Source organism: Haemaphysalis longicornis, unplaced genomic scaffold, assembly GCF_048455015.1.
Source record: "Haemaphysalis longicornis isolate Haplotype H1 unplaced genomic scaffold, Haemaphysalis longicornis Haplotype H1 scaffold_10, whole genome shotgun sequence".
NCBI lineage: Eukaryota > Metazoa > Arthropoda > Arachnida > Ixodida > Ixodidae > Haemaphysalis > Haemaphysalis longicornis.
Genome location: NW_027526204.1, coordinates 123446493 through 123473903, shown reverse-complemented (window position 1 = coordinate 123473903; position 27411 = coordinate 123446493). Strand labels below are relative to the sequence as shown.

Below are 27411 nucleotides of genomic sequence, written 5' to 3'. Positions count from 1 at the left end.
TGAAGCCTTTAAACAGCTAAGAAGTGTACGTTTAACTGCTTCATTACTTTTTGACTGACCTTCAGCAGTCCAATTTAACGTGTTATGCAAAACTCGCACGTTCGTGATTACTTTGCTGATATTAGAATACTTTTTTTATTAAGCAGGGCTGCAAGCAGCTGTCTGTTCTTGGATGGGCAGACACTTCAGGAGACGTCAGGACTCTAGGTAAGCCGAATTACTAAAAATAAGATTCAAATTAGTTTCACAAATTGTGAAAAATTTACTTTTTTACGCCTGCAAAGTGTTAAGGGAATTTTCATGTCATGTACTGCGTGCGGGACGCCGACCCCGCGAATTCCTGGTAACGGCTGGCAGAATCTCTGGTCTCACTCTTTTTAGAGCCACGTGTGTATGGGCAATTGTTGTGGGTGTCGTTCAAAATTCTTTCCAATAACCTTCACGGCGTGTATTGGAGCCAATTTCTCACAGTTCTAGCTCAATGAACAATGTGCGGCGTGAGCAGTCTGTTTAAATAAGTTCGTGCGGCTAGGCTAATTAGTCGGTGGCGCCTCACTGCTGCTAAGTAAAGGACGTTGGGTTCACGTTGAAGAGCCGTATTTTTTCGTCACTGTCTCAGCCGATTCAAATGACGCTCACTTCGCACCTGCCTGTCTGTTAGATTTCAAATGTAGGCTTTCTTTCTGAAAACGTGAATTAACACCTTTGATTGATCGTGGGGTTTAACGCGCCGACGCTTCAAAAGCGATGAAGCACGCCGTAGTGGAGGGCTCCGGACTAATTTCGACCACCTGGAGACCTTTAACGTGCGCCGAAATCTCGAACACACGGGTAAAGATGGCGACAGAGGGGTGCAATGTGAATTTATGGGCAGTGTAATTGAGCAGTTTAGGGAAGGTATTTACCTCTTGCGTGTTTGCTTTTCGCCTCCACCAGAAAAGCGGACACCGCGGTCGGGAATCGAACCCGCGTGACTCCGAATGCTGGACATCGCACGGAATCTAATCAGCAGGCCCAGTGCCTTGCTCAATCTTACTCGCGAATTTCATCATCTGCAATTTTGGCTGTCGGTTTACGGTTTGTCCTTAACATCTAAGACGCTTGTCACGATGGTAAAGGTTGTTCTGTTCATCACCGTGAGCTTGAAGCTCACGTGAATAATTCGTTGCTGGTTGGCTAATATATTTTTTTCAGGGGAGGCCGTAGCCTTAATGCAACACCACGACGCTATCACGTAAGCACCATATATAAATTGAGTTGGTGGACAGCCTTCTAGATGGAATAGATCTTTGATTGGGTTTGACTCCCCGCCAGCGGGACCTCCACGGACATCGTGGCCAGTGACTATGCACACAGGCTCTACCAGGGTATGAAGAAATGCGAGGTAAGACTAGGACCTTCACCTCTGGGATAAACACTGCCTAATCTAGTAATGCCTGAAGCCTGAAGCGCGCACATGCTTTCTTGACATTGATTTGTGTAACGGTGTTTGGGCCGTTCCCGCTCTTCCTCATAAGTTGAACGATTAGGCGATTTAGCCCTTCTGACCCTTCCTGATTGGTTTAACGGCGATTGGGCCATTCCTGTGGGTGAGATGCTTGCCGTGCCTGTTGTTCTAAAGCAACAAGCCAAACGTACGGCCGGCAAACTTTCGCATAATTGTTAGCAAAGTTTTGTCCACAGGCGTCTGTGAATAAGTTCCACCCTGACACGAAGGGTAGATTCATGTTAGAAGTCAGCTTTGCATCTTTAAAGCAAGGGATTTCGGAAGCATTACTTTAGAAACCAGGCTTTCCCGAAGAGTGGTTGTGACGAAAGCGACATGTTACAACACCAGAGAGATTTCATTGAGGCTGAGTACAGTATAGTTTTCTCGTCAGTACTTATAGCTTAATTATTATTACAGAGTAAAGTGGTATACCGATTAAAACACTTGAAGCAGCTGCTTTTAACGCAGTACGCAGTCAAAACGCCCAGCTCAAGAACTCAAGACCACAGATCCCTTGCTTTGATAGTTTTTTTCAGGAGGGCTGTGAAAAGTGTAAACGGCTATGCACAACGCTCATTGGCGCTTATTGCCTTGCAGAGGGTAATAAACGGTAATTTGGTATCCCTGCTGGACCCGGGTACACTACCGACGGAGAACGTCAGTGAGCTACTGGCTACTTGCCACCTCCTCAACCAGAGTGACTGCCCGTACACTGAAGAAAACAGCCAGGTAAGCTTTAGGAAGTGCTGACACCGCTTCTTAGAATGGCACCAACAGTGTAACGCTGGTAAGCATAAAGTAAGATCAATCGAAAATTCCTGGGTGGTCCGTGACTCTCTTATCAATTGTTCCATTGAATAACTATAGAGATGGTAAAAAAATCAAGGATGCTTAAGCGTCGTCTTTAAGCGTAGAAAGCGATAGCGTTATCAGGCCACATTGGCATTGCACTATCATTCGATACGGCGCATTCGATTCTAGCGCTGACATCATCGCGCCGGCGTTGGTGCACGTGAGTGGTGAGAACTTGCTAAGTGGTGAGAACTTGGTGAGAACTATGCTAAGAGCACAACGTGGGGCTGTGCTTATACAGATTTGCGTGGCACAAATCTTGAGTCCACTATTGAGGAATGCGGTCTTACTCTGTTAAACGATCCTGGCTCATTCACCCGCATAGGCCTACATCCTCGTCAATATAACACCACACCAGACCTCACCTTCGCTACCTCTGGCATTGCGCGCGACTGGAACTCATATAACACTACGTGGGGCAGCGACCACTTTCCAATACCTAACACCCTCCGCGGAAAGCGACTCCGAGCAAAGAATAATATTTCTCATACAAACTGGTAAACCTTCCGAGCAATAAGCTCCCTATCCACCCCAACGACGCTGGAAGAGTTCATTTCCACCTTGCAAAACGCCAAGGCTCAGTCTGGTGAAGTTATAGAATGTGCCGCAACAACGGCTTCTCTTGACTCACGCCTTGCCAACTTGTGGAAGGGTGCCCATACCCTCACTACTCGGTACCTCAAAAATGGTAAAAGGTACAAAGATCTCCTTAAAATCCGGCACCAATACAAGCTCATACGCAAGTATCAACGCTCTCTCGCTAATGAAAGCTGGCATAATCTCTGTTCCGACCTCGGCCGTGACCATGGCCTCAGCAAACTATGGAGGGTTTTCCGAGGTCTCGCCGGTAAAGGCAAACGTCGCTCTACGCTCTTTGCCACACTCACTCTACAAAATCCGCCTGGCATTGTGGAACATAACCTCATCTCCATATTCTTCCCACACGCCTCCTTGAATCCGCCCCCCCCCCCCCCTTCCTGCCAATATAATTCCATCCCGTGAAAAGGACCTAGACAGCCCTTTCACTATTACTGAACTTCAGGCAGCTCTTCACCAAGGCAAACTCTATTCGGCGCCTGGCCATGCTGGTCTAACATGGCAGCACCTCCGTAACCTGGACGAGAACACCCAGCTGGTACTCCTTCAGATCATTAATGACCACTGGGTGACAGGGACTGTTCCCGGCACGCTCAAGTTGACCTTCGTTAGCCCTATTCCCAAACCCAACAAGGATCCGGCTCAGCTCTCTAACCTGCGCCCCATCTCTCTCACCCCAACTCTGTGTAAACTCGCCGAAAGACTAATCAAAAACAGGATGCAACACTATATCGAGTACGTACAGCCCTGGTGTCCTCCATCCCAAACTGGCTTTCGTCCGCATCTCAGCACCCACGACTGCCTTTGGCTCCTCCGCAGAGTCATTAATCGTAAATCGCGTGCCGGTAACCCGGACTATGTTCTAGCCATCGACATGCGAAAGGCGTCCGATAATGTCAGTCAAGCCGCCATCCTTACCGGACTGACTGCTGCATATCCAAGCAAACGCGCTCAAAATTGGATAAAATCATTTATGGAAAATCGGCCTATTCAGCTTAGTGGCACGCACCCGGGATGGCACCCCAGAACCTATTTCTTGGCTAGGGGGGTACCCCAGGGTTCCATCCTAGAGGCTGTGCTTTTTAATTTGGCAATGACGCGAATCACTCGTCAGCTAGAGAACGATACCCCATCACGTTTTGCAATCTACGCTGATGACCTCACGGTGTGGACTGAGGCAGCTGACTATCCGGACGTCGAAAGTGTGATTATTGAACTACAAGCAGCGGCTGCTAGTCTAGCCCAAAGCCTCCCTTCACTTGGGTTAGAGTTGGCTCCTGTCAAGCCAGAGTTTCTACTCGTTCATGGGCTACATAACCCGCCATCTCACTTCCATCATGTTATTTATCTAGCCGGAACGCCAATATAAACCAAGTGCGACCAGGTTCGCATCTTGGGAATCCCATTGAGCAGCCACAACAGTGCCCGACGTTGTATCACTCAACTTAGACGCAACTGGAAACCAATGCTGCATTTGATCTCCAGGATGTCTAATAAGTATGGCGAAGTTAGTGAGGCTGCTTGCCTCGCGCTCACTCGAGCAGTTGCCCTTGGTCGAATTCTGTACAGCGCCCCTGCATATGACCTCCGTGCAGTTCACATGAAGCAACTACAAATTCTTCATCGTGCGTCCCTGCGGACGATCACAGGCCTCCCACGGCATACTAGGATCTGCGCCTTAGAGAAAGCTGCTCCACTGCCTCCCCTGCCAGAAATTCTTGAAGAGACCCGGAAACACCATCAACTCCGGCGCACGCTTACTACCCAGGGTGCTGCTATTACTGCATGGGACTCAAACGCACACAATCGGACCTATGCCATCTCGTCCCCCTCGCCCTTGGGCTCCAAATACCGTGGTTTCTTCGCAACGGTCGGCTATCCCTCGAGCTAGCGTCGTTCCACGTCTGCGCGCTCTCCGCCGATGCATGGCACAGAGGCTACCAAACGAGTTGGACATATTTACAGACGCCGGCCTACAAGACAACTGTATCGGTTTGGCTTGGCACTGCGAAGAACGCCCTGATCTTAGCGGCGCCACTACTATGGCTGCCATCAACCCGTCACCTCTCCAAGCCGAACTCTATGGTCTCCTCACATCATGTGGGACTGCTCGGCAAGACCTACAGAAGCGTCAATGGAGACAAAGATCCCGCCGTGGTACCTGACTGCGGCGCGGAGCAGTGACAAAAACGTACAACTACAGGCCGTCCAGCAGATCCTGGCGGCACTAGAACAGCATCGCCCGAGCGAAAGCCGAGAGGGCCCGGCCGCCCAGCGCGGGCAGGCCGGAGGACCTCGACACTAGTAGCGAGGGAGCTGCCTAGTAAAGACCCCAGCCGGAAAGACGTAGGGCCGCGTCACGGCACTTCAGTAACGGAGGCCACCTGCAGGCGATTTAATAAAGTCTTCACTCACTCACTCCTAGGAGCCATGGATCACTTGACCTACACGGCTCGTGCACCACCATCACCCAGGGTCCGCCTCCTCACTGATTCCAACGCCACCATCAGAAAATTCAATAGGGCTTACTCTGATCAACCTACCGTTCATCACATCCAGGCCATGTTTAACCTACTGGCCCGAAACGGAACGCAAGTGCGCGTAGCCTGGATTCCGGGGCATGTGGCCCAGGGGGTTGGAAATAACGCTGCTCATAATGCAGCGCGGGAGAGCCTTCAGCCTACCCCTCCCATGATTGCTCCCGATCTTGCACCTGATCCAGGTCTACATCCGCGCCTCCAACGGGATCATGCTAAATATTCTCGCAGAAAGCGGCTCGCTGAGAAGACTTCGCAGGGCTACCTGCATGGTGTCCCCACCCTACTCCGTTCGGCAGAAATTTTTGTTAATAAAACAATCGCTAATGCGGCCATTACACCCTCCACACTGGGGAAATGGTTGAATTTGGACTCTTCAGCCTCTCCGTACTGTCCCCATTGCCAGCAGAATGTCTTTTCAGACCTCAAGCACCTCACTTGGTACTGTGCAGCTTTCGCATCTTTTCGCAATTCTTCGCTCAGTGCTCTGCCCCCCAACTCGTTCCCTGATGATCCCCCGTACGAAGACCCAAATTTTCTGCATGCTCTAGGTGTGTTTTTCATAAAGAGTGGCCTGGCAAGGGTAGTGTGAGATGGGGTCTACAATCCCCCTCCCAAAGAAATCACTGATCATCTATATCCAACGAGTCATCTCTTAACGATTGAGTGATCACCTCCCCCTCTCCTCCCTTCTTCCCCTTCCCCAACTACAGCCATGTGGCCTCCCCCATCTTAATAAATGTCATTCATTCATTCACCGGAATGAAAACTTTGTGGGGTTATACATGTACGGCTTCGCACTAAAAAAGCAGACGATGTCACGCATTAAGCGCAATCTCCTTCCAGATCATGCACGCGCGTTGACATCCGGGTCCGTCCTTTTGCCGGAGTGATACACTACATTAGCTATAGCCGTTCTTAACTTGTGCGCGAGTATAGATCCCCTTCACACGTGCTCTTGGGGCAGTGCCAAGTTTCACTCAACTTTTCTGATTATACTCTTTCACCCAGAGAGGCCGACGGTAATTAGTGACGACACCTTGTGCCCTGCAGTTTTCTATGGTTCTGTACAACCCCACGAGCGTACCAGTACCGACCTATGTGCGACTCCCATTGCGTACGCTCGATGGCCCGATGATCTTCGTCACTGGACCTGACGGCAGCCAGGTTCCGACGCAGGTACTGGATTCCGATCAGCATTTGTGATGTGCGTGTGCGTGTGCGCGCGTCTGTTCGGTGTGCGTGCGTGTGTGCGTGCATGCGTGCGTGTTGGGGCTTTGAACTCCGAGATGTACGTTTGGCATTTTTAAGTTCACTATGGCTCGCACTAGCACCAGCAGACCTTGTTTCTGGCACCATACTCGACCAGACTATGTAAATAACTGGAAGCACGTGTATACATGTTCTTCCTCACCATTATTATCGTCGTCGTCAACGTGTTCTTTTCAAAAAAATACTTAGCCGCACTCCACAGCGCGCCGTCTAAGCTTCCACTAAGTTTTAGGAGAGCTGATAAATTGTAATTGCATTTTTAGCAAAAGAAATTTCACCATCTTCCCGTAGGGGAACCCTGAGTAGTATGCGAAGCAGCCATGGGGTCGACTCAAGTTCCCATTAGTTTTCAGTTCGATCGCGGTGTTGCGGGAGGACAATGAGGAGAGCGGAGCACGCGCGCGCGTTATTTATACCGCGGAGCTACAGTGGCACCCCCAGCGGAGTATGCAGCGGCTACCGTCGCGCCTCTAACACTAAGCTGCTTCGCACTATCGCGCGCGGAGCCACAGGTGTTGCCTTTCGTTGCGCAATCCCGGAGAGAAGAAGAGCTTCGGAGAGGAGAGGAGGAATGCCGGAGAGGAGAGGAGCGTCGGTGAGGAGAGGAGGAATGCCTCGCATACTACTCAGGGTTTCCCTACGGGAAGATGACGACGGTGGTTGAACGCGAAGCTACCTCGTGATGTATTCTTTGGTTGGCCAATCCCTAGGGGCATCCTGCCACAATCATCATCAGCGGTGCCTGGTCAGGCATGCGCAGTGGGGGTGTGGTACTCAGGGTTTCCCTATGGGAAGATGACGACGGTGGTTGATCGCGAAGCTATCTTGTGGTGGATTCTTTGGTTAACCAATCCCTAGGGGCATCCTCCCACAACCATCATCAGTGGTGCCTGGCCAGGCATGCGCAATGGGAGTGTGGACGCCGCACAACGGGGCCCACACAACGGCGGAGGGAACAGGCTCGACCATAAGCTGCTTCGCATCTAAAATATGTGCACTTCTGCGTAAAGGAAGAGAGGAAAGGAGCGCCACAATAGTGTGTTGATTCTTAATTTTTATGTAGGTTTGATAAAGCAGGGGTGATATTATATGGCGACCGCTAGTACCAACGTGCCACACGAAAGAAAAATATTTTTCCAGGTCAACACAGTTACGCTTGGAGCGCCCTCAAGACGCGATATGCAATATAAGTGCCGGCCAGTATACATTTTACAGCGAAGCTGTTCATTCATGGCTAGAGTTCCGTGCATTATTTTTCTGCCTGTGAAAAAACTACAGTCCCGAATTCGATGCAAAATAATTTTATTCTTTGCAAAAGCCTATATATCTCATACCTTAGGTATGATTTTTTGTAGATTAGTTGTCAATAGGCGCCATTTTCAATATTACCAAACTTTCGGGTGGATAATAAAGGTTCCTAAAAAATTTGACACTGTGCGGCCCGCGTCAGCTGTTTTAACGTTCGTACCCCCTGTCTTTGCCGGCATTGCGAGCGTTTAGGTGTCTAGTTTCCTGCGGCTCCTTGGGGTGCGAATTCTGTCTTCAAGACAAGCTGCCGTTCTCCCGTTTGAATTCCCCTTCTTTTCTGTCATCGTAATGGGGAGGTCCCGTATGTTCCAGACTCCAGCTTCACTGGTCATCCATGTTCCCAGACAGGTAGCTAGGCTCAAGGAAGGAAGAAAACTTTATTAAGAAAGGATGGCCCGAAGCCGCAGGGGAAGGGGGAGGGCAGGAAGGACGCTAGTAATGTCCAGCCATCGACGCCGCACAGACAAAGCTCCAGAGTGCTGTCAAGGTGTCCTTGACACGCCAAGAGGGCCGAATCCACTCTTCGTAGGAGTGAACCTACGCCGGGCGGTGTTGGGCGCGAAGCACGGCAAGGCTAGGCTCAATAATTTCTGCTTTTCACAAAGTGGTATTTTAAGATAGCAGTACGAAGCTTGAAATTGAGAAACCAACCGCTTGCCTTTCGCGTAATTTTTTGTGGTTGCATGACGCCGCAGGTCGTGCCTCTGGCTCCTCACCGACACGGCATTCCGGAGAGCACGGGAGGATCTGTGTCCTCGCTGGTGTTTAAAGCGACAGCTGGACCCCTGGGAGCCAGCGTCTACCGAGTAAATGTGGCGGCAGCTGAACCGTGGAGCTACCCCACAAACTTCCTCAAGCTGGACGAGCCAGCGAAGTACATCGAAAATGAGGTATGCGGCGTGTGCTTCGATCTGTGTGCCGAAAGCCTACATGGTGCCTGCGTAGAGGTAAACGTGGTGGGACGTACTTGTATATGAGACGAGTTGACTTTGTAGCGAAGTGTTATAGAGCTACAACGCGGTGGTAGGCTGTGTCCTTCCATCTATTCGTCGCTTCGACACAAAAAACGTTTGCCACAAGTTTATCGCAAATGCTTCGTAGCTCTCAATCTAGCGTAGGTATCTCAGAAAAAATTATAGTAAAATTTACCGCTAGGGCGCGACGCGAAGTTTGGTTTACTTGTGGTAATTATTTGGCAATGAAGTTGTAAAGGTTACAGTATTCTTGTCTGCGGTCAACACCCGGTCATCTACGGAGGGAGCATGGTTACAGAAAACGGCTGTAACTCTTGCTTTATCAAACTAATACCGAAACAGATTATATCAGAATTACCCGCTCAACGACTCCAAGATTACGCGGAGTTTTATCTACTTTACATAATTAAGTAGTTGACAGTGAATTTGCAAATGTTGTGGAATTCCCATCTTCTGTCTATAGATGGGCTTCTACGGAAGGAAAACGAACCCCATGTTTATCCGCTAGAATGAAACTCTAGTACTTCGAAGTTTTATTTATCTAACTCCCTGGAAAGTATGCTCAGTCGCAAATTACAAACGAACATGTTTTGTTTTTTGCATGGATGCGTCGATTGAGGTAAAACACACCCAAACAACGCTGCTTGTCCTCCTTGGTAGTGTTGAGGGGCTGATAAACTTTGTCGTTCCTGCGTACGAGTTCTTTAGTTTTATCCCAGCTCATAGTGTTTATAAATTTGACTGGGGCTTCAATCAAACATGATTGATTTGATTGATTGTAGGGTTTAACGCGCCGACGCAACGCAGGCGATGAGGCGCGCCGTAGTGGAGGGCTCCGGATTAATTTTGACCCCCTGGGGATCTTTAACGTGCGCCGAAATCTCGTACCCACGGGCGTTTTTGCTTTTCGCCTCCATCAGAAAAGCGGCCGCCGCGGCTGGGAATCGAACCCGCGACCTCGCGCTCAGCAGCGCAACGCCTTAGCCACTGAGCCACCGCGGCGGGTCTTCAATCAAACATCTTCTGCTGTGTATGTTTAGGCTTTGAATAATTCCAAACGTAACTTTCAGTGCCATCCCCTAGCATACACGTTAAGGTGTGGTCAACACATACGGTGATGCTTAGGCATGCGGGAGTATTAAGTTTATCGGAAAACGTTTACACTTCTGCGGGTAGTTTTAAAAATGGCAGTCTTTTATTGCCTGCTTAAACACCATAATATCGGTCTGTCCGTCTGCCTGCCCCTCCATTCAGCTACCCAGCCAAAACCCATCAGAATTCCCGGACAAGGAGTTTAAATATAAGCAAAACCTTTCGGAACCACTGAATATAAAAACACAGTTCACATTGTCGGCATTGTTGAGCAAAAAGAAAATTAGGCCTATCTGGGGCAAAACATCAATACAACACTGGTACCGGCAGTGGTGTTATAGTTGAGAATAGCTGTGCGCTTCATATTTGCGAGACCAAACAAGAAATTCGAGTTTGAAACAATGTTTTGAGCACCAAATTAAAAAAAAAAAGGACTCATGCCCGCGCCTACGTCGTGGTGTAATTACAAGTGTTACGGCATCGAAAAGTTCCATTAGATGGCGCGCGAGCAGTAGAATGCGGGAATATTGAATTGAATTGAACTAGCCTCCACCGTGTTTATCGTGGGAGGAGCGAGACGGAAAGGGAAGAGTGTGAGATTCTGGGCGGAAGAGAGAATAGAGACAACCGACGTGGCACCGGTGGCAGCAGACTAACGTCTTTCGACGGCATTGGCAGTGAAGTGAGCAGATACGCGGCCATTTTTTTAACACGAAAGTGCTTTATTCCGGTATACACCAAGATTTCACTGACGTCATATCCGTCACGGTAATGACGTCAGTACAAAAAAGCAAGGGGCCTGTAAAGGGTGGACCCCTGCACACAGTGTGTTCTTGCGGGGAAGCAACGTTTAGGGCTGAAGAGTATGTGGTACTTGGGGTTCTTCGTTTTCGGGTTTTCTGTTTTAACACAGAAGGGTTTTATGCCAGGATACACCAGTATTTCCCTGACGTCATATTCGTCACGGAAATGGCGCCTGTACATCTTTGCCAAAGCGACCCGCCAGCAGGAATTCGCTCCCCAAGCACACCCAAAAGACAGCCGCAGAACCGCAAATCATGCTCAGCTGCAGATTTCGCTGCACTTTCGCTTTCGTGTTTTACCGATTCATATGGCAGAGGAATCAACCCGAGTTTTTTTTTATTTCTCTTTCCTCGGGATTTGTGTCGTGTGCCGGGGTTATAGTCATGGTGTTGTCTTCACGCAGCGTTACCGCGTCGAGTTCAACCAGGCGGAGGGTTTGACAGCAAGCGTCTTGCTGCGAGACACCAACATTTCGGTGAAACTGCGACAGACCTTCGCTGCGTACTTGTTCGAGAGGAACGTGCAAGGGACCATGAGTGTGCCCGGCCACTACATATTCAGCGCGTACAGCGAGGCTCAAGAAATGGGAGACTTGGTGACATACCGAGTGGTCAAGGTTTGTTGCTAAGACTATCGTCCCCTACGGTGCAGCGTACTATGAAAAATGTGCGGTGAAATCAATGCTTAAGGAGGATAACTAACACAGCGCCCGCAGTTGTTACCCTTCACTTTGTTTTGTCTTGGCGCTGTTAAATCCATACGACATCAATAGTTAGGAACTCACCACTTGTTCACACTAATGAATAAATGTTTAATGATGAACAGGTTGGCCGTTTTTCAATATAAAACAGCAGTAGTCATTGTGATCGTCGCGTGGCTTCCTTTTAAAACCTCGGGATATGTTACTTGCAACGCCCTGTATTTACTCTGATAAACCCACATACCCGTATGTGCAAAGATAGAAGCTCTATCAGCGTGGATGCGACGAAGCCGTAGTGGTAGGCTGCGTAGAATTTCAAGTCTAAAAAAACTAAGACTCCTAACATTCCGTTATCTGCTGCCGCGCCACTGAACAAAAGTAGTAGTATTTCCCAATCTTCGAAAAGTGCATTCGTTTCGCAAAGTGCTTTAGCAGTGCAGCAGGTGTTTTTATTTTTTGACAGGGACCCCTGGTGCAGGAGATTCACCAAATCTTCACTGACTACGTATCACAAGTGATAACCCTTTACAGAGACAGCCCATTCATTGAATTTACCTGGACCGTGGGCCCACTGCATAATTTGTGAGGAAACCTATTTGTATTACATATTATTGAAGAATAAGATATTATATTGCATGTATATTACAATGCACGGACAAGACACAACGCCGAATGTTTAGAATCCCAGATAACGTGCGGGAATTTTGCATTCCAAGAGTGAACAGTTGACAGTTGAGCATATGCGCCCCATGTCGCAGGCAGAGACAGCGCCTTATTTCCCCTGGTGGCTGATTTTTTATGTGATGACTTTCCTGCTGCTGTCACTTACCCTTTACGGTATGGGTGGCAACGCTTTGTTGTACCACTGCACGCTTGTGCTTCATTCTAGCCGCCGCACTATTTGGAATCTATGCTTAATTCTGGAATACTGCGGAGTGCAGAACACCCTATCAGACAACTGCGCCACTGTAGTATACCGCGGTCGCAACTATAGCCGCAAAAAACTTTGAGTACGCCCAAGCTTCACCATTAAGCACCCTGTTATTTTGCGCTTGTAGTGACAGCGACGCCCTCGAGGGGTGAAAACTTTCCGCTTCTGCTCGCACGGCATCTGTCGGGGTGGCTCCTTCGATCCCCGGGGATATAAGTGGGCGCCGTAGGGTGGCGCTACGATATTTTTTCTCCCGCCAATTTTTCGCTCATGATTAACGCCGCCGATGACGCCGGCTTTTCGTTGACATGAGCTCCTAACGCTGCGTTTTAGATATTTGCGCGCAACCAAGAGTCGGGTGTATGGCCGTAGGAAAGGTCAATTCCTTATTCAGATTAGCCGTGTTGGGCTATTATTAAATGGATACGAAAAATGTGATCTGTTGGACGCTTTATCTTCCAAGGTTACGAGAATCGACACAAGACGTGACGGGGTGCGACGTTGTCAGTCGATTCGAGAGCGATCTGAACAGCAGTGGGTTTAACACAGACAGCAACGGCTGGAAAAACGTTTACAGGACGTGAGTATGCATATGCAGTGTGGACGAGCAGTTTTATTCCGTCTCAGCCATAATTGACTAAGTTGACACAGATCTCTTATCAGCTTCAGAATCCCATTGATGGCAAGGCAACGTCGTCTCGTTCATGCTAGATGCGTTGTCAGAGTAAAAAATAAAGAAGGAATAACCTAATATTCAGGCTAAATAACCCATGTCGAAAAGTAGAAACTACGCAAACGCAGTGGCTGCGATTAGGCGAAGGTAACTTTATTCGTGAATTCAGGTGTTAATGCACCGTTGGCGTCAATGCACGATGTCCTTTCCTCTTGCGTTAAACGGTTTTGCAATGTAGTTTTATGCTATGCTTTACTAATTTGCTGTCATGTGGTTGTTACTATATGTTCACATATGGGCCTAAACAAATAACATATATACACTGCGTTTGGCGGCAGATTATACAAAAATGTAACTTTGTAGAATAAAACTGTACGTGTGTAGCGATAAAACGGTAACGCTTACAGATGCCGCACAGGCTAGGTATCCCGATTATAGTCTGATATGCCATTTCTTAACATTGCAGCGTCAAAATCGAAGAGGACAAATTGCCGATTCCTTCAAACTACTACCCTGTCGTTTCATGGATCTACATCAAGGTGGAGTTTTTTTTTTGTACTAGAGGAGTGCACGCTAAGATAGTATGGCGCAAAGCGCTATACTATCATCTTTAAGACAAAAGCTTTCCTCGATCCTCGACAAAGAACTTCGGAAATTTAAAGGAAGAGAAAAACTTTAGAAATGCATAAGGTAATGGTCGATGTGGACAGACTTCGCAGCCGTATTTCTCCGCGAACAGATAAAAAAAGCAAGCATAAAAGGACACCAGGGGTAACGTGTTTCGTTTGGCATGTCTGCTGGCAAATACGTTAGCAACGATAATTGCAATTGCTTGAATTCAGCTACAGCGGGAGCCCGTTAAGTTACTTAAACTTGGATGAAAATGCGTAATGATCAACAAATAACAACCTAGCTATTCTTTGGTCGAGATGTTGTGAGTCATTGACTGCTTAGGGAGGTATATTAGGCATGACATACTTTGGCAATGAACCCATTTTAGAAATTTTGTTTGTGTGTGTGTGTACTCATATTTTAGGCACAGATGCTAAAAGGTAGTTCTGACAATATTAAACTATCTACAAAGTTTTATATGTAGATAATCTGATGCATAACTTAATAGTATCGGTTATTAGCTCGAAATCGGGGAGTGAATTGTTCCCATGACGGTATATTTGGTAATATTTTGATAGTTTTTTACTTCATTCCCTATTTTTGCTTCCACAAGTGAGTACAGCCGCTGACCATACATTAGCATTTTCCAGGTGAATATTGTCAACTTGAGTATGCCTGGTACCTGGTTTAGTTTTAAGTATGGTTGGTGAGTAGTGAAACTGAGTTCTGGAGCGGGCAGATCGGCTCGCGTGTGCTAAGAATTCCTGGTGCCGATGCACGCACTAACATTCCAGAAGTACACTGGGACATATTGTTACGTGGCAGCAGGATGAAGACTGAAGCCATGAGAAACGTTAGCGAGCTATTTAAGACATTTACATGGCGGCCTTGACGAATACCCCGCTGTCTGCGCTCCGCCCAGAGCTGCTTCTTCGTCCGTTTAGTGTGCACGGAGATGTACGTCATTGTCCACTCCGTTTTCTTCTCGTGACGTATCCCCCTAGTCGAGGGTGACCATCCCGGTCGAAGCCGCGGTACGTGAGCTTGTGCGGTGAAAAATAGAGATGGCATGACTGTACACAGCGAAGACGTCCTCGCCGCCACAGATGATGATATTGAGCTGAACACCGGCCCCCGGAACTGCAGTGCCCGCCGACGCCGTGATGCACCTTCCAAAGGCCTTCGACACGCGCTGGAGGACGGGGCAAGGGACGTCATCGTTGTCTGATCATGTCGCCGATATTCACATCTCGCCTAGTCGAAGGCTGGGGAAACCGGGCTGGGGAAGGTCGTGTAGGACTCACTGTGGCTGGGGCATGCCGACACAACCTAATACGTTAGAGGAGGAAGGGTGGAACGAGGTACGAGGTACTTGGAGTCTGCACTATCATTGCCATGATCAGGTTATGCATGTGCGGCGTTCTGTCACGCCAGGCGCTGCAAAAAGGCAAGATATACACGCAGAAGCTGATGGTTTGTTGGGTGCGGGCAAGCAAGTTTCATGCAACCCTTTATTACGTGTTTGTGGGCCAGTGGTGTGAACGAGCCACGACTTGGGGGTATCTGTTACCTTCGTGACTGAGGGCTGCGGGGCTTGCACAGGTGGAAGCGCTGAGAAGCAGTAACGGCGTAGGAAGGTGGACAAGCCATAGGAAAGGCGTAAATATTCACTGCAAGCCTCTGTCTTCTCTGGCACGAGAAGAAGGCCCCAGCGATGTCATCGGCGACTTCGAGGACTTTATCGTCTTTACTTACCACTCCGAGTTTCCGCAGTTCTCCTGTGTAGTCGCATTATGCACTGTTTATTTTGGACGAGCATGCAAACTTAAAATACCACTAGACCTTTATCTCGGCGGCTCTATCTGGTGCCATATATGTATAGGCTCCTCTGTTGAAGAGGCCGTCACAAAATGTCGACCGTCATTTCGTTCCGACAAACCGGGAGGAATGTTTGCGCATCTTTTTACGCACGCCAAACCTCCGATCAAGTGACGCACTTCCGTTAGAAGGTTTCTGAGCCTCCCAACGTGACACGAGATTCCTTGGAATTCGTAATGCAGTCGTATTTTGCGTTAAAGTAATGAGTGACAGATTTGGGGAATCTATTAAGCTTCTATAACAAGGGGTCAGTGTACACAGCAGAGGTTGACATGAGCTTTTTGATCACAAGCTTGACCATACCTATGCTGTGCACCATAACTGTGTAATCTCTGCAAGTACAGTTCGGAAATCTTATAGCCCAAATTTTTGGTAGACAGGTACATTTGTGGTTCGCTCTAAGCACGTAGCATTGTTTAAACGCATAAAACGCCATCCAAAGATGGGTGATTTTGTGCAGGACCAAACCAGGAATCTCAAGATGCTCATACTTCCCGACCGACCACAGGGTGGAACGAGTCTGCGAAATGGTCACGTGGAGCTCATGGTACTGTATCTCGCACCTGCTGTGCTCGTGTTAGTATTTCAGAACGCGGCATGGCCATACGACAATACTCCTTACCGTCCACTGCTGAAAATGTAGGAAATGGTAACCAGGCCTCGTGGAAGCAGTGAAAATGTAGCAGGAGGTAACTATGCTTCACAGAAGCAATCTCCAAAAGTTACGAAGGAATTTCCAGGTATACTTTCTGTGCACATTGCTTACGTTGATGTAACTTTTGGTTCCCAAGCGGCTCCCCTGATGAAAGAAAGAGAAAGAGAGAGAGAGAGAGAAAGAAAACTTTATTCTCTAAGCAGCCCTAGTCCTAGCTGTCGTACCACGTACAGCCTCTTCATTACGAAACGGCTGGTCCGTAGTACTCCCACAGGTCCGCACTAACGCGAAAGCAGTGGGCCGCCAGGAGTTCTTGCGTCGACTTGACATCCACGCCAGGACCCGGGTCAAACCAATCCTCCAAGAAAGCGATACCGTAACGCAGGTGTGGTGGTAGGTCTGGCGGATGGCACTCCCAGTAAAGGTGTCGTACTGATGGGTAGGAAGGGCAGTTGGGTGTAGGGCAAGTAGGACGCGAGCAGAGGTCATGTATGAAGTGGATACGGGGTAAAATGACAAAAGAGGAGGTTTGTGCTTTCCGGACCACAGATGCGGCATCACGAAAGAGGGTGAGGTGGGGGACCGGGAAATACTTCCTTTTTGCGCGTAGCGCGCAGAGATGCTGACAGCGTGCCTGATGTTGTAAAATCTTTTGAGTGCCAGGGTGGCACACATTTGGCCACAGCACGGACGGACCCGGGGAGAGTTCTCGGGTAAGTGCGTGTGCTCGAGCATCGCCGTCCAAGCTGGCATGGCCGGGAACCCATACCAGCGTTATCTTATGGGGAGGATGGGCGCGAATGGCGCAGTTTAGGGTGTCAGGGGTATGAGGATGAGTGATATGTCGAGAAATATTTCATAGCGCCTCCTGCGGGTCGCTAAACACGAAATTTTGGGTAGAGGGGGGTTCGACTTTGACAGCGTATTCATCGGCGGTGGCTATTGAGAATTCTTCCAGGGTTGTACAAATTGAGGCGTTTTTGAAGTGGACAGTGGTGTCTACGGATCGGGTAGGATTATGGAGGGCGATAGCAGCATCTCTACAAGTGGAGTCGAAACTGGCGTCCGTAAAGTAGATTGCCGCACCATTCTGTTTAAGCCAATTAATTTGCCTGTTCAATGCTTTTGTGCGTTGTTGCCTGCGGACCAAGTTGTGAGCAGGCTGCATGTGGCGCGGAATACGCTGAATTACTATGTTTGGTGAGAAGTACCAGGGAGGAGGTTCGGGAGGGATGGGGGAAGACTGCCTGTCTGGTAGTTTAAGAGCGTGAGAATCATCCGATCTGAACCAGAGAGCTGTAAGCGTTTGAGCAGGGCCTGGAGGTGAGATTCGAGCCGTTCCTCGAAGGTATTGTGGATGCCCAGAACTAAGACGCCTTGTGTGGCCAAACGATACAGGGCACGGAGAGCTCCTTCAAGGCCACTTATCTGGGCAAGTGAGAAGCGGAGGTAAGGTACAGTGTGCAGTACGCGAGATGTCGCGAAGGAGAGGTGAGGAGAAGGTGGGGTTCTTTGAGGCCTTGTGTGGGGTTAAAAACGCGCTTGAGGAGATGAGAGACCTTAGAGGTCTGGGAGTGGAGGATTTGTAGTTGAGTAACAGCAGAGCCATTGCGTGTAAGGGTGAGGCCCGAAATGTTTAATTAATCCACTTGTGGTATGGAAACCGCGCCAATCGATAGCTGTACACAGAGCGATACGCGTCACGGCCTCGTCTGTTAGACGCCACTAAAAGGCCAGATTTACATGCAGATATGTCAATCCCGATAGAAGATGCATGGTCGAGAATGGTTTTGCAGGCCAATTGTAAGGTTTCCTCGATATGTGCCGGACTACCGGAGTTCACCCAAACGGTAATGTCATCCACGTAGATTGAATGTTTGAGGCCGGGTACCCTGGCTAGTCACGGGGGCAGGGATGGCAGGGCAAGGTTAAAAAGAGTGGGGGAGAGTACAGAGCCCTGAGGGGTCCCTGGTGCAAGACATAAATGGGTAGCCTGTGAACCGGGAATCGAATAAGCGGCAGTGCGGTTCGAGAGGAAATCGCGAATGTAATTGTACAAGCAGCGGCCGCACCCCGTTGATTCCAATGTCTCGAGGATGGGAGCATGAGTAACGTGATGGAAGGCCTTTTGTAAGTCCAGGGATATAATAGCGCGCAGTTGGGCTCAGCTGGAAATTTTGCGCACATCCTCTTTGAGGCGGAGTAGGGTGCCTTGGGTGGAGAGTTGGGCTTGGAAGCCAGTCTGGGTAGCCAACAAAGGAGCGTGATGTGTAAGATGCTACTCAAGACGAGTGATAGCCTTAAGCTCGAGTAGCTTCCCGACACACCAGGTTTGTCAAATGGGCCGCAGATGAGGCTTATAGTGAGGCGTATGGCGAGGTGGCAGGTGAGGCGTATGGGGCTTACCAGGTTTACGGAGAAGAACAATTTTTGAATGTTTCCAAGCTTCTGGAATTCGGCCAGTTTCCTATATGCTATCGAAAAGGCGGAGCAAATCTTGAATACCCTCATCTGGGAAGGAACTTGTATTGCATGCCATCCTCGCCCGGTGCGGTATCTCGACGTAGACGTTCCAGAGCATTAAGTAGTTCAGTGAACGTAAAGGGTGTATCAGGAGGAGGTGGTGAAAATGTGTGAATTGGCAGGGCAAGCGGTGGGTTATCTGAACTGGCAGGAAAGATGAGGAGCCGCAGATCATAAGCCAGTTCTGTAGGAGAAGCCCCAGTGTTGGCATGATACGAGAGATGGGTTGAGAAAAGCATGATGTGTTAACAAGGACATGGCGTAGACGCCAGGCATGTTTATGTGCATTCGTTGGATAAGTTCAACACAGAAATTACACCAGTTGGAGCGAACAAGTTCATCAGCATACGTTTGGGCCTCCTAGGTCAAGGTATTTACAAGGAGGCTGCAGTTTCCAATTGTGTTTCTGGCGACGCCAACGCCTAAGAAGAGAACGACGGGAATTCCATAGGTGCAGGAGGTAGGATTCAATGTATGGCGCCTCAGTGTTCGGGTAGACGTGTTCAGTGGGCCTCTAACAAAGATCCTGTATCTGTTGAAGCCAAGACTCTGGGTCCTCGGAGTATAAAGAGGAACAGAGGCCTGTCTGACTGCATGCCAATCTCTTAATTTTGTAAGCTTATGCGCTCGGCGGCGTAGACGAGTAGATGATAACGTGATTTACAAGATGGCATGGTCACTGCCAAGGAACTCATGCGTGTGTGACCATGTTGGGCAGCCTCGGATTATGTAGAAAGCTAGGTCGGAGTTGTGTCCCGGGCAGCACTGTGGCCAATGCGTGTGGGAACAACAAAATCTGTGAGGAGTGAGTACGATTTGCGCCGTACTATTTCTGCTAGAGCACAGCCACCCATCCCGATTCGAGGGTAACCCCGAAGGGGGTGGGGGCAATTGAAGTCCCCAAGGACTAGACGTGGTGGTGTCTTAGGAGTGCCTGTGACGAACAGTGAATCTAAGGGCGGAACCGTCTTGCCTTGGCGGTGGTACACATTTAGCGTTTGCATCGGTGCAATAAGTATAGTAAATGAGACGACTACCCCGTCGGCCATTAAATCTGTGGAGGGTGGGAGGGGGTCCATAAACGGAGTAAATAGAAGGTGAGACGCTATAACAGTGATAAGGCAGAGTGAGCTAGGATCCGTGGAGCTCCCTGTGAGTAATATAGCCAGGGATTCGCGACAGGCAGAAAACCTATTGTAAGAGAATTACTTCCGAAGGGGGTGGGGGAGGGCGAGCTAGAATGAATGCTCTAAGAAAAGAGAGTTTACGTTTGAGATCTCCAAAGTTTCATTGTCACACTCAGAGAACAAAGGATAGGGATGCTTGCCCATTAGTCCAATTTGTCGGAGCTGATGTACACATCCTCAGTTTCGGCGGTGGGGCTGTGCAGATGGCAGAAGAGCGAGGCGTTTTCCAGCGCTGCCGGAGTTGGCGTCTAAGTTAGGGGGTTAAGGGGTTAATGAGGATACCCCTGAGTGTGCTGAGTGGTACTGAAGCCCAGTTCATTGAAATCCCATGAAGTTGATTTATATTGATGGATTAATTGATTGATTGATTGAATGATTGATTGATTGATTGATTGATTGATTGATTGATTGATTGATTGATTGATTGGTCATGCGGTTTAACGCGCCAACGCTACACAGGCGATGAGGCGCGCCGTAGTGGAGGTAGCATCTGATGATTTTTAGGGGCGAAGCTCCTTAGGGCGTGGGTCTGTCCATCCTCGACGTATGTATGTAGCCGCCTCTAGTTTAGTTCTTGGATTGTTTACTAGATGGCGTGGCTACCTCTAGTTTAGTTCTTGGATGGTTTACTAGATGGCGGTACTTGTATATGATGAAAAGATGCGCTTGAATTGTTTACTAGATGGCGTGGCTACCTCTAGTTTAGTTCTTGGATTGTTTACTAGATGGCGGGGAGCGTTGTAATAAAATCCGTTCGCTGTTTGCGCGCGCTCGGAGTCGCCCGATGGATAAGGCTGCAGATGTGCGAGCCCGCGAGGCAGAAGCGCTCCGTGAAGCTGCGCGACGCCGCCGCCAAGATCCTGCCGTACGAGAGCGGGAGGCCGAAGCGTGTCGTCTGGCTGCGCGACGACGCCGCCAAGATCCCAGCGTTCGAGAACGAGAGGCCCAAGCGTCACGGCAACGGCGCGAGGACCCTGCCGTACGCGAAGCGGCACGGCTGCGGCGCGAAGAGGATCTCCAAAACGTCAGAGAACGGGAAGCGGCGAGAAAGCGCGCGTATCGGCAGGCAGACCCCGATGCAGTGAGAGCTCGTGAGGCGTCTGCAAAACGCATCAGGCGAGCTCAGCCCCAAGGTGCCGACGCGCGGTTTAAGCGAGACTTTCTAGACGTTACGTTCGGACACAGATGTAGTGGGCGAACTTTCACTGAAGAGTCGCGGTTTTACCGATGATTTCCCCTCAGGAGCTTCGCCCACTCATCATCATTCACCCCGTGGATATGCTGTGAATTTTTTTCACTTTTCGATAGCCAGCGTTTTCGCTTTTCGCATCCATCATAAACGAATTTGTACTTTGTGATCATGGGCCCTTTAAGGTAATGACAACATGCCTTTCTAAAGCAGTCTGCAAACAATGCTGAGATACGACTAACTCTTGCAGCTGCACCGTCAGCATGCGACTAACGAAGCGCTGGGCAATTTCGAGAACCTCGGGGAAGAAGGCAGCGACGGCCACGGCCTGGTAGTGAGAGGGACTCACCGTCTCTTCCTGGGGTCACCATCGGAAGCTCGCCGCCTGATGCGAACCCAGGCTTTGCAGCTAGTCTACCGGCCTATCCTCGTCTTCGCACCTCCGCTCTGGAGGCCCAAACGACAGGAGGTGAGGGACTAAGATTCTGACTGTAATGGCTTGAGCTGTTGCGAAGGTTACTAAATTGCGAAATATTAACTTCACACCGACCTGCAGGACACTACACTACAAGCACTTCATACATCCCTTAGTTCCGTAAAATAAATAGAGGCTGTTTTGCTTTACTAGTGCTCACAAAATACGATGCCAATATTTGACGGTTCTAATTTCCTTTTTCCTTAACGGTATACGCGTGTGATAAGCCAGCCGCTTGGCTGAAAACGTGATACTTATGTCGCATGTTTACGCGGTAACTAAAAAACGTGGTGATAATGATGGTTAAGCCACAAAATATCTGACGGATCACTAGAAATATATGACAGTGCGGAGTACGCATTGCTCACCAAGTTGTGTGATGATCGAGAACAATTTTCATTTCATTTATTTCATTTATTCAAACTTTAGGGCCCGAAGACATTACATAAACAACGAAAATGGAGCAGCTTCATAACAAACAAAAAGAAACAAAAGGAAGAAACATAACAAAAACAAAATTACATGAGCGGCGATAAACTAATCCTAGTACCACATGTATGAAAACACAACTACAAAGGCAGTAGACAACTATGGTGTTCAGGACATGTCGATCGGTTCCTTCACAAAACAGTGTTATCTGGGAGTGCGTTCCATCATGTCGCGGCACGGAGGGGAAATGAGCATTTACTGTTTTTACGTTTTGTCTCCTCGAACGACAGTTTTCGGGACTGCGCTGGCCACTTCCAAGCACAGTGCACATACTGACGTTGGAGAGACTTTCGGCACACCAAGTACTGCTTCGTCTCGAGCACCTTGCCTTGAGGCACAAGGCGGTGAACGTCAACGTAACTGTAAGTGGCAGAGCCTAGCAGCATTTCTCTCGTAACTGGAACTTCGCTCAGGCAAATCTAGCTGCCGCACATACGGCAGACACCTGGCGTGTAATCATAATGATTTAAAGGGACCCTGCAACTCTTTTATCAACTTTTTTTGAAATCTTAAATGCTTGCACAACGTAGAAACCCAACTCACCCAGTACATAGATTAGAAGGTCGCAAAGTACCTCAGCCAGAAATGACTGCTCTATGCCCATGAGATAACTTGGAAACTCGCTCAAAAGATTTTTCTCTCTTTCCCGGTCTTGACCTTCTTTGACCGCTCGAATTACGTCACTAAGGCCACGTAGCGGCTGTTGGCCGGTTTTCATTCAGTTTCAGAAACGAACGCTTTTCGATAGCAACTCTAAAAAATGTAGTTGAACCCTCTTGAATGGCAACCGGTAAAACACGAAAGTGAAATGTGCCTTCACCGGAGCAGTTGAATGTTTATTGTGCATCGATATGAACTTGCACATCGTTATTTATATTTCGTCCCTATGGCATAATTATACGCATCAACGTTAGACACTGGATTGAACACGCCGGAACATTGCGTAAATCCGACTGAAACCATAGGCGCTCGCAAGCCATCCCTGCGAACGAAACCAAACGGGTTGGCAGCGAGTCGTTTGGTGAAGACACGGTCCGCTGCGCAAAAAGAGCAACGCACCGCACCACGGGCGCAGAAATCGCAAGTCGATGTCTATCTTACTCCGTGGTCGTTGCCTTACAAGCTTCTCCGCAGGTTATGCTGCGCGTCCCGCGGACACGTAGGCGCTGGCACCGACGTGCCAACTGTCGACGCTCATTGGCGTCATGATGCACTTCTTCACTTCGTTTCTGCTAGATGGCAGCACCATCTGAAGGGAATGATATAAGACGCGTATGTTGTCCCGTTTACGCGTCTGTTCATAGCGCATTCGCGCAGTTGGGAGCGCGTTTCGTACCTCCCGTTGCGGCGACAGAGCTCCTGGTTCAGATCCCGGCGCAGCCGCGTCAATCGAAGTTTTTCTGGTGATGTCATTTTCGTGACGGATATGACGTCAGTCAGATCTTGGTGGACCCCGGCATAAAACACTTTCGTGTTAAAATAAAACCACACAAACAAAGCAGAAATGGAAGGCGTATCTGGTGCGACGAGGAAATCCCGCAATGCCGCACCGCGCTGGCGATAACTGTAGCTTTCGCAGTGGTTCCAGACGCGAAGAAAAAAGTGAAAGCACTTATCGAAAGTGTTGCAGGGTCCCTTTAAGCAGAAAGTGTGAAAACCACTCGACGATGGCCCAAGACACTCCCGCGCCGTGCATCTTTAAAAGAGATGACAATAAAGTCTGTTCTCTCTCTCTCTCTCTCTCTCTCTCTCTCTCTCTCTCTCTCTCTCTCTCTCTCTCTCTCTCTCCCAAGTGCGCTCTCCATCTGCTCGCCAAGGTCAAATTTTGCGACCTATATTGTTGAACACAGGAACCAGTGAAAGCGAGTACACGGTGCGCAACAGAAAACAGTTTTTGTCTATGAGAGCTGATTACCCAACATTGGCGGGACAGGTGTGCATGAAATTGCGCAATCCCTGCAAAGGCGCAATACTATCGAGACGGTTGAGCAGTGTACAGCAAGGTTTTTTTTTTTTTATTTGCTGTGTTTAACGCACTCATGCCCGCGAAGTCTGGTCATACTGAAGTTTCTGTTTCCCCAGTTCTCGAAAACTAGTAGTTGTTAGGCCGAGAAATAGCCATTTGGGCTGCTTATTACAGGTAAGTACTCTAACCAATCCTGGTGTAAAGCAATATCACGCGCCAATCGAAATCATCGGGCAAAAAATGTTCACGTTGTTTTTATTCATTCACGGATATCAATGATGGAATAAAGAATTGCGAAAGGAAAAAAATCTTATGCCGTAGGGCAATCTTTCCCGCAAAAGAAAAATTATTTGGCTAGAAATGTACACGGTTTGTTTCATTACCGATGAAATTTACTGCGGGATTGTAGAAGTGGCAAGTTGCAGCGAACTCAAATACAAATTTAACGAAGTCGCGCATTTAGCTAAGTTGGGTTTGCCGTATTGGACGCTTGATAGAAATACGACAGGTTCAAAATTTCGGGGTAGATGAAGCAGTCACGAAAGATAGAAAAAAAAATCGTGCAGAGTACATTCCTGTTGAATTGAAGGGGAAAGGATAGTTGAAAGCCATGAAATCAGGGACACGAAGGAATCATCTCGCGCACGTCTAATGTTAGCGCAGTACACATCGAGAGGTTATACGAGAAGTCTAGGAAGCCATACAAATACGGGCACAGATAGCACGTGAGTATAAGACGGAAAAGAAATTGCTTGAAGTAACGTAACTAAATAAGCTACGCTTAACAGTACCGCTACTTCGTGCACCCGGAAGCGTCTGGGGGCCATTTTGTTTCTGGCTTGCAGTGTTGTCATTTCTCCCAACGAAACTATCGCTCGTTGTGACGGGCAGAGTGCGACCGGCCGCTCTAGCGTCCGCGCAGCACAGAGAGAGAGAGAGAGAGAGAGAGAGAGAGAGAGAGAGAGAGAGAGAGAGAGAGAGAGAGAGGCGCCCAGAAACAAAATGGCTGCGCCCATATGTAAACAAATATAACGTGGTGCCGACCGACCAATGAAAATCGGGGCGGCACATAACAATGACAGAAAAGCGTGGCGATACTCTAAAAGTATTTATTTAGTGACGCTGCTAGAAGGGGCTGGAAGGGGGGGGGGGAGGTGGCGCGTGGAATCGGCCGATACGCATTGGGAGAGGCATTCGTCCTTAAGTTCAAACAAAAACCACGAAATAAGATCATGGCGGTGATTTATATGATCGCACAGAGCTTTGCACCGGTCTTCACCGTCTTGCATGCGTAATCATGCGAACGGCACTTAAACCTCGCATTTGTATATCTCGGAGTACGGATGCGCTGATGGAATTGTGCGAAATGAAACTGCGTAGAAACACGGTTGTGTCTAACTTTTGAATACAAACATGCCTGCTTACTGCAGCCACTAAAAAGTTACTAATTCAATTTTACTTAATTAAGCTAACGACATCAATCATTACCACCTAATTCAGTGTCCCCCTGGGCGCGTAACGTTACGGTAGTGGTGGCCTTCACGTAAATTTGAGCGCCTAAGTAAAAAAAAAACTGTTGGCTTAGTTTTCATCACCCTGTATAATGTGGGAGGAAGAAAACCCTCAAAAAGCTCGTAAGGCCGGGTTCAGACTGTTGCCGCAACTGTCGTAATAACTTTAAAGAATGACGTCATTTCACGTCTCAGCCAACCGAACTGCGTGGCATGCCGTTCGGTTGGCTTCAATCGTTCACGGTATGGCTTTTCCGTCCGTAGTCTTAACATAGCATAAAAACGTGATCAGGTGAAAGTTGGACACAGTTGAAAAATAGCAACAACGGAGTGTATAACTTACGTTTCGGTAAGCGGGTGTACCTTCATCAGAGTAGGGGATGAAGAAAAGTTAACGTTCCGTAGCGGAACAGTAAATTTCGTTGTTATTGTTTTTCATTCATTTCTGACCTTTCACTCATCGTTTATAAGCAGGAATAACTCATTTTTTTACGCTCCAAAACGCAGCGACTATTTGCGGGCTACCGGCTGGAAAACGTGCGGCCGGTCACCTTGAGCGCCAACCAGTTTCTACCGGGACCCACCCGCCGTTATTGGGCTAGGAAGGACACCTACGGCCGGATACAGCGTCTACCGGACTTTCCAATAACGGCGCCTGAAATGACATCAGTTGCCGACACCAACGACGTCATTACGACAATTGGCCCAGGACAGATCGTCACCTTCCTCGCAGAACTTGTCGCCGAGTGAACAAGGTTATCGGTATCGATACAGCGAGATATGGTTTCTGCACCACTGAAAAGAACTGCCACGAAAAGGCGCCCCATACTGCGAATATTCTTTTCTAGCATCGCATACCTAAGTGATAGCACGTTGTAACAAGTCTCATCAATAAATGTGGTCTACGGTGAACGCCACCTATTTGTCAAAATAAACGAAAACAAATGAAATATACGATGACATGTCGAAGGAATAGCGATGCTTTGAGTGGAACTCAAAACATGTTGTTATTTGTGCGCGTCTGGTTACCGCGACGGTTAACGAGATTGTTGAGAACTGCGTCCTTTCTTATTAGGAACTACCGGAACGTATCCGATGTTCTTTTTATGTAATTTGGGTGTGAACAGAACCACAGATTTTGAGCCTTATTTAGCTATTTATCCTCGACCTTCAGCAGTGCCGACAAGAAATTTACTCGAAAATAGCGTCAACTTTAAGAGGGTTTGTAACTGGGATAGTTGGTTCATTGCATGGAGTGGAACAGCGCAGGGACGGGACTAAGAGCCCGTGTTTGTCGCCTCTGCTGTTAGTCCCGTCCCTGCGCTGTTCCACTTCAAGCGTCAACTTCTTAATCATGGCAAAGGTTGAGTAGACTGTATTGAGCAAGCAGGGTCCCAAGAGCAGCTGCCAAGTTTCTTATTTTACCATACTCGACCGGGAGGCTTGGAATGAACGTAGGAGGGTTAGTTATGTTTGGCGGATAGTATATTGCTGCTGAGAAGCCGATCTCTCGTAAGGGCAGTCCGGGCGGCCAAAACAAAATTGACGTTTGGTTGTCCACGGAATATCCTTAGGTGAAATGTTTTGCCTGTGAAATTCCGTGGTATGCCATGTAACCGCCATCGTATGTCAAGCGGATACGTTGCAGCGCTGAGCCATGTCGCAGTGGAAGAGCTCAGAGGTAGTTCTTCGGGCCA

General features: G+C 48.6%; 1 protein-coding gene across 1 annotated transcript; it reads left to right on the top strand.

The window, feature by feature from the left end:
• The first annotated feature begins 34 nt into the window (after positions 1-34).
• LOC144157943 (lysosomal alpha-mannosidase-like) lies at positions 35-26605 on the top strand. Its single transcript, XM_077688653.1, has 14 exons — positions 35-207; positions 1195-1234; positions 1315-1384; positions 2087-2218; positions 6529-6654; positions 8751-8945; positions 11329-11541; positions 12089-12207; positions 13020-13136; positions 13696-13768; positions 16180-16266; positions 21524-21742; positions 22468-22599; positions 26222-26605. Exons 2-14 carry the CDS (start codon positions 1212-1214, stop codon positions 26462-26464), a joined length of 1749 nt encoding a protein of 582 aa, XP_077544779.1. The 5' UTR covers positions 35-207; positions 1195-1211; the 3' UTR covers positions 26465-26605.
• Positions 26606-27411: the final 806 nt, after the last annotated feature.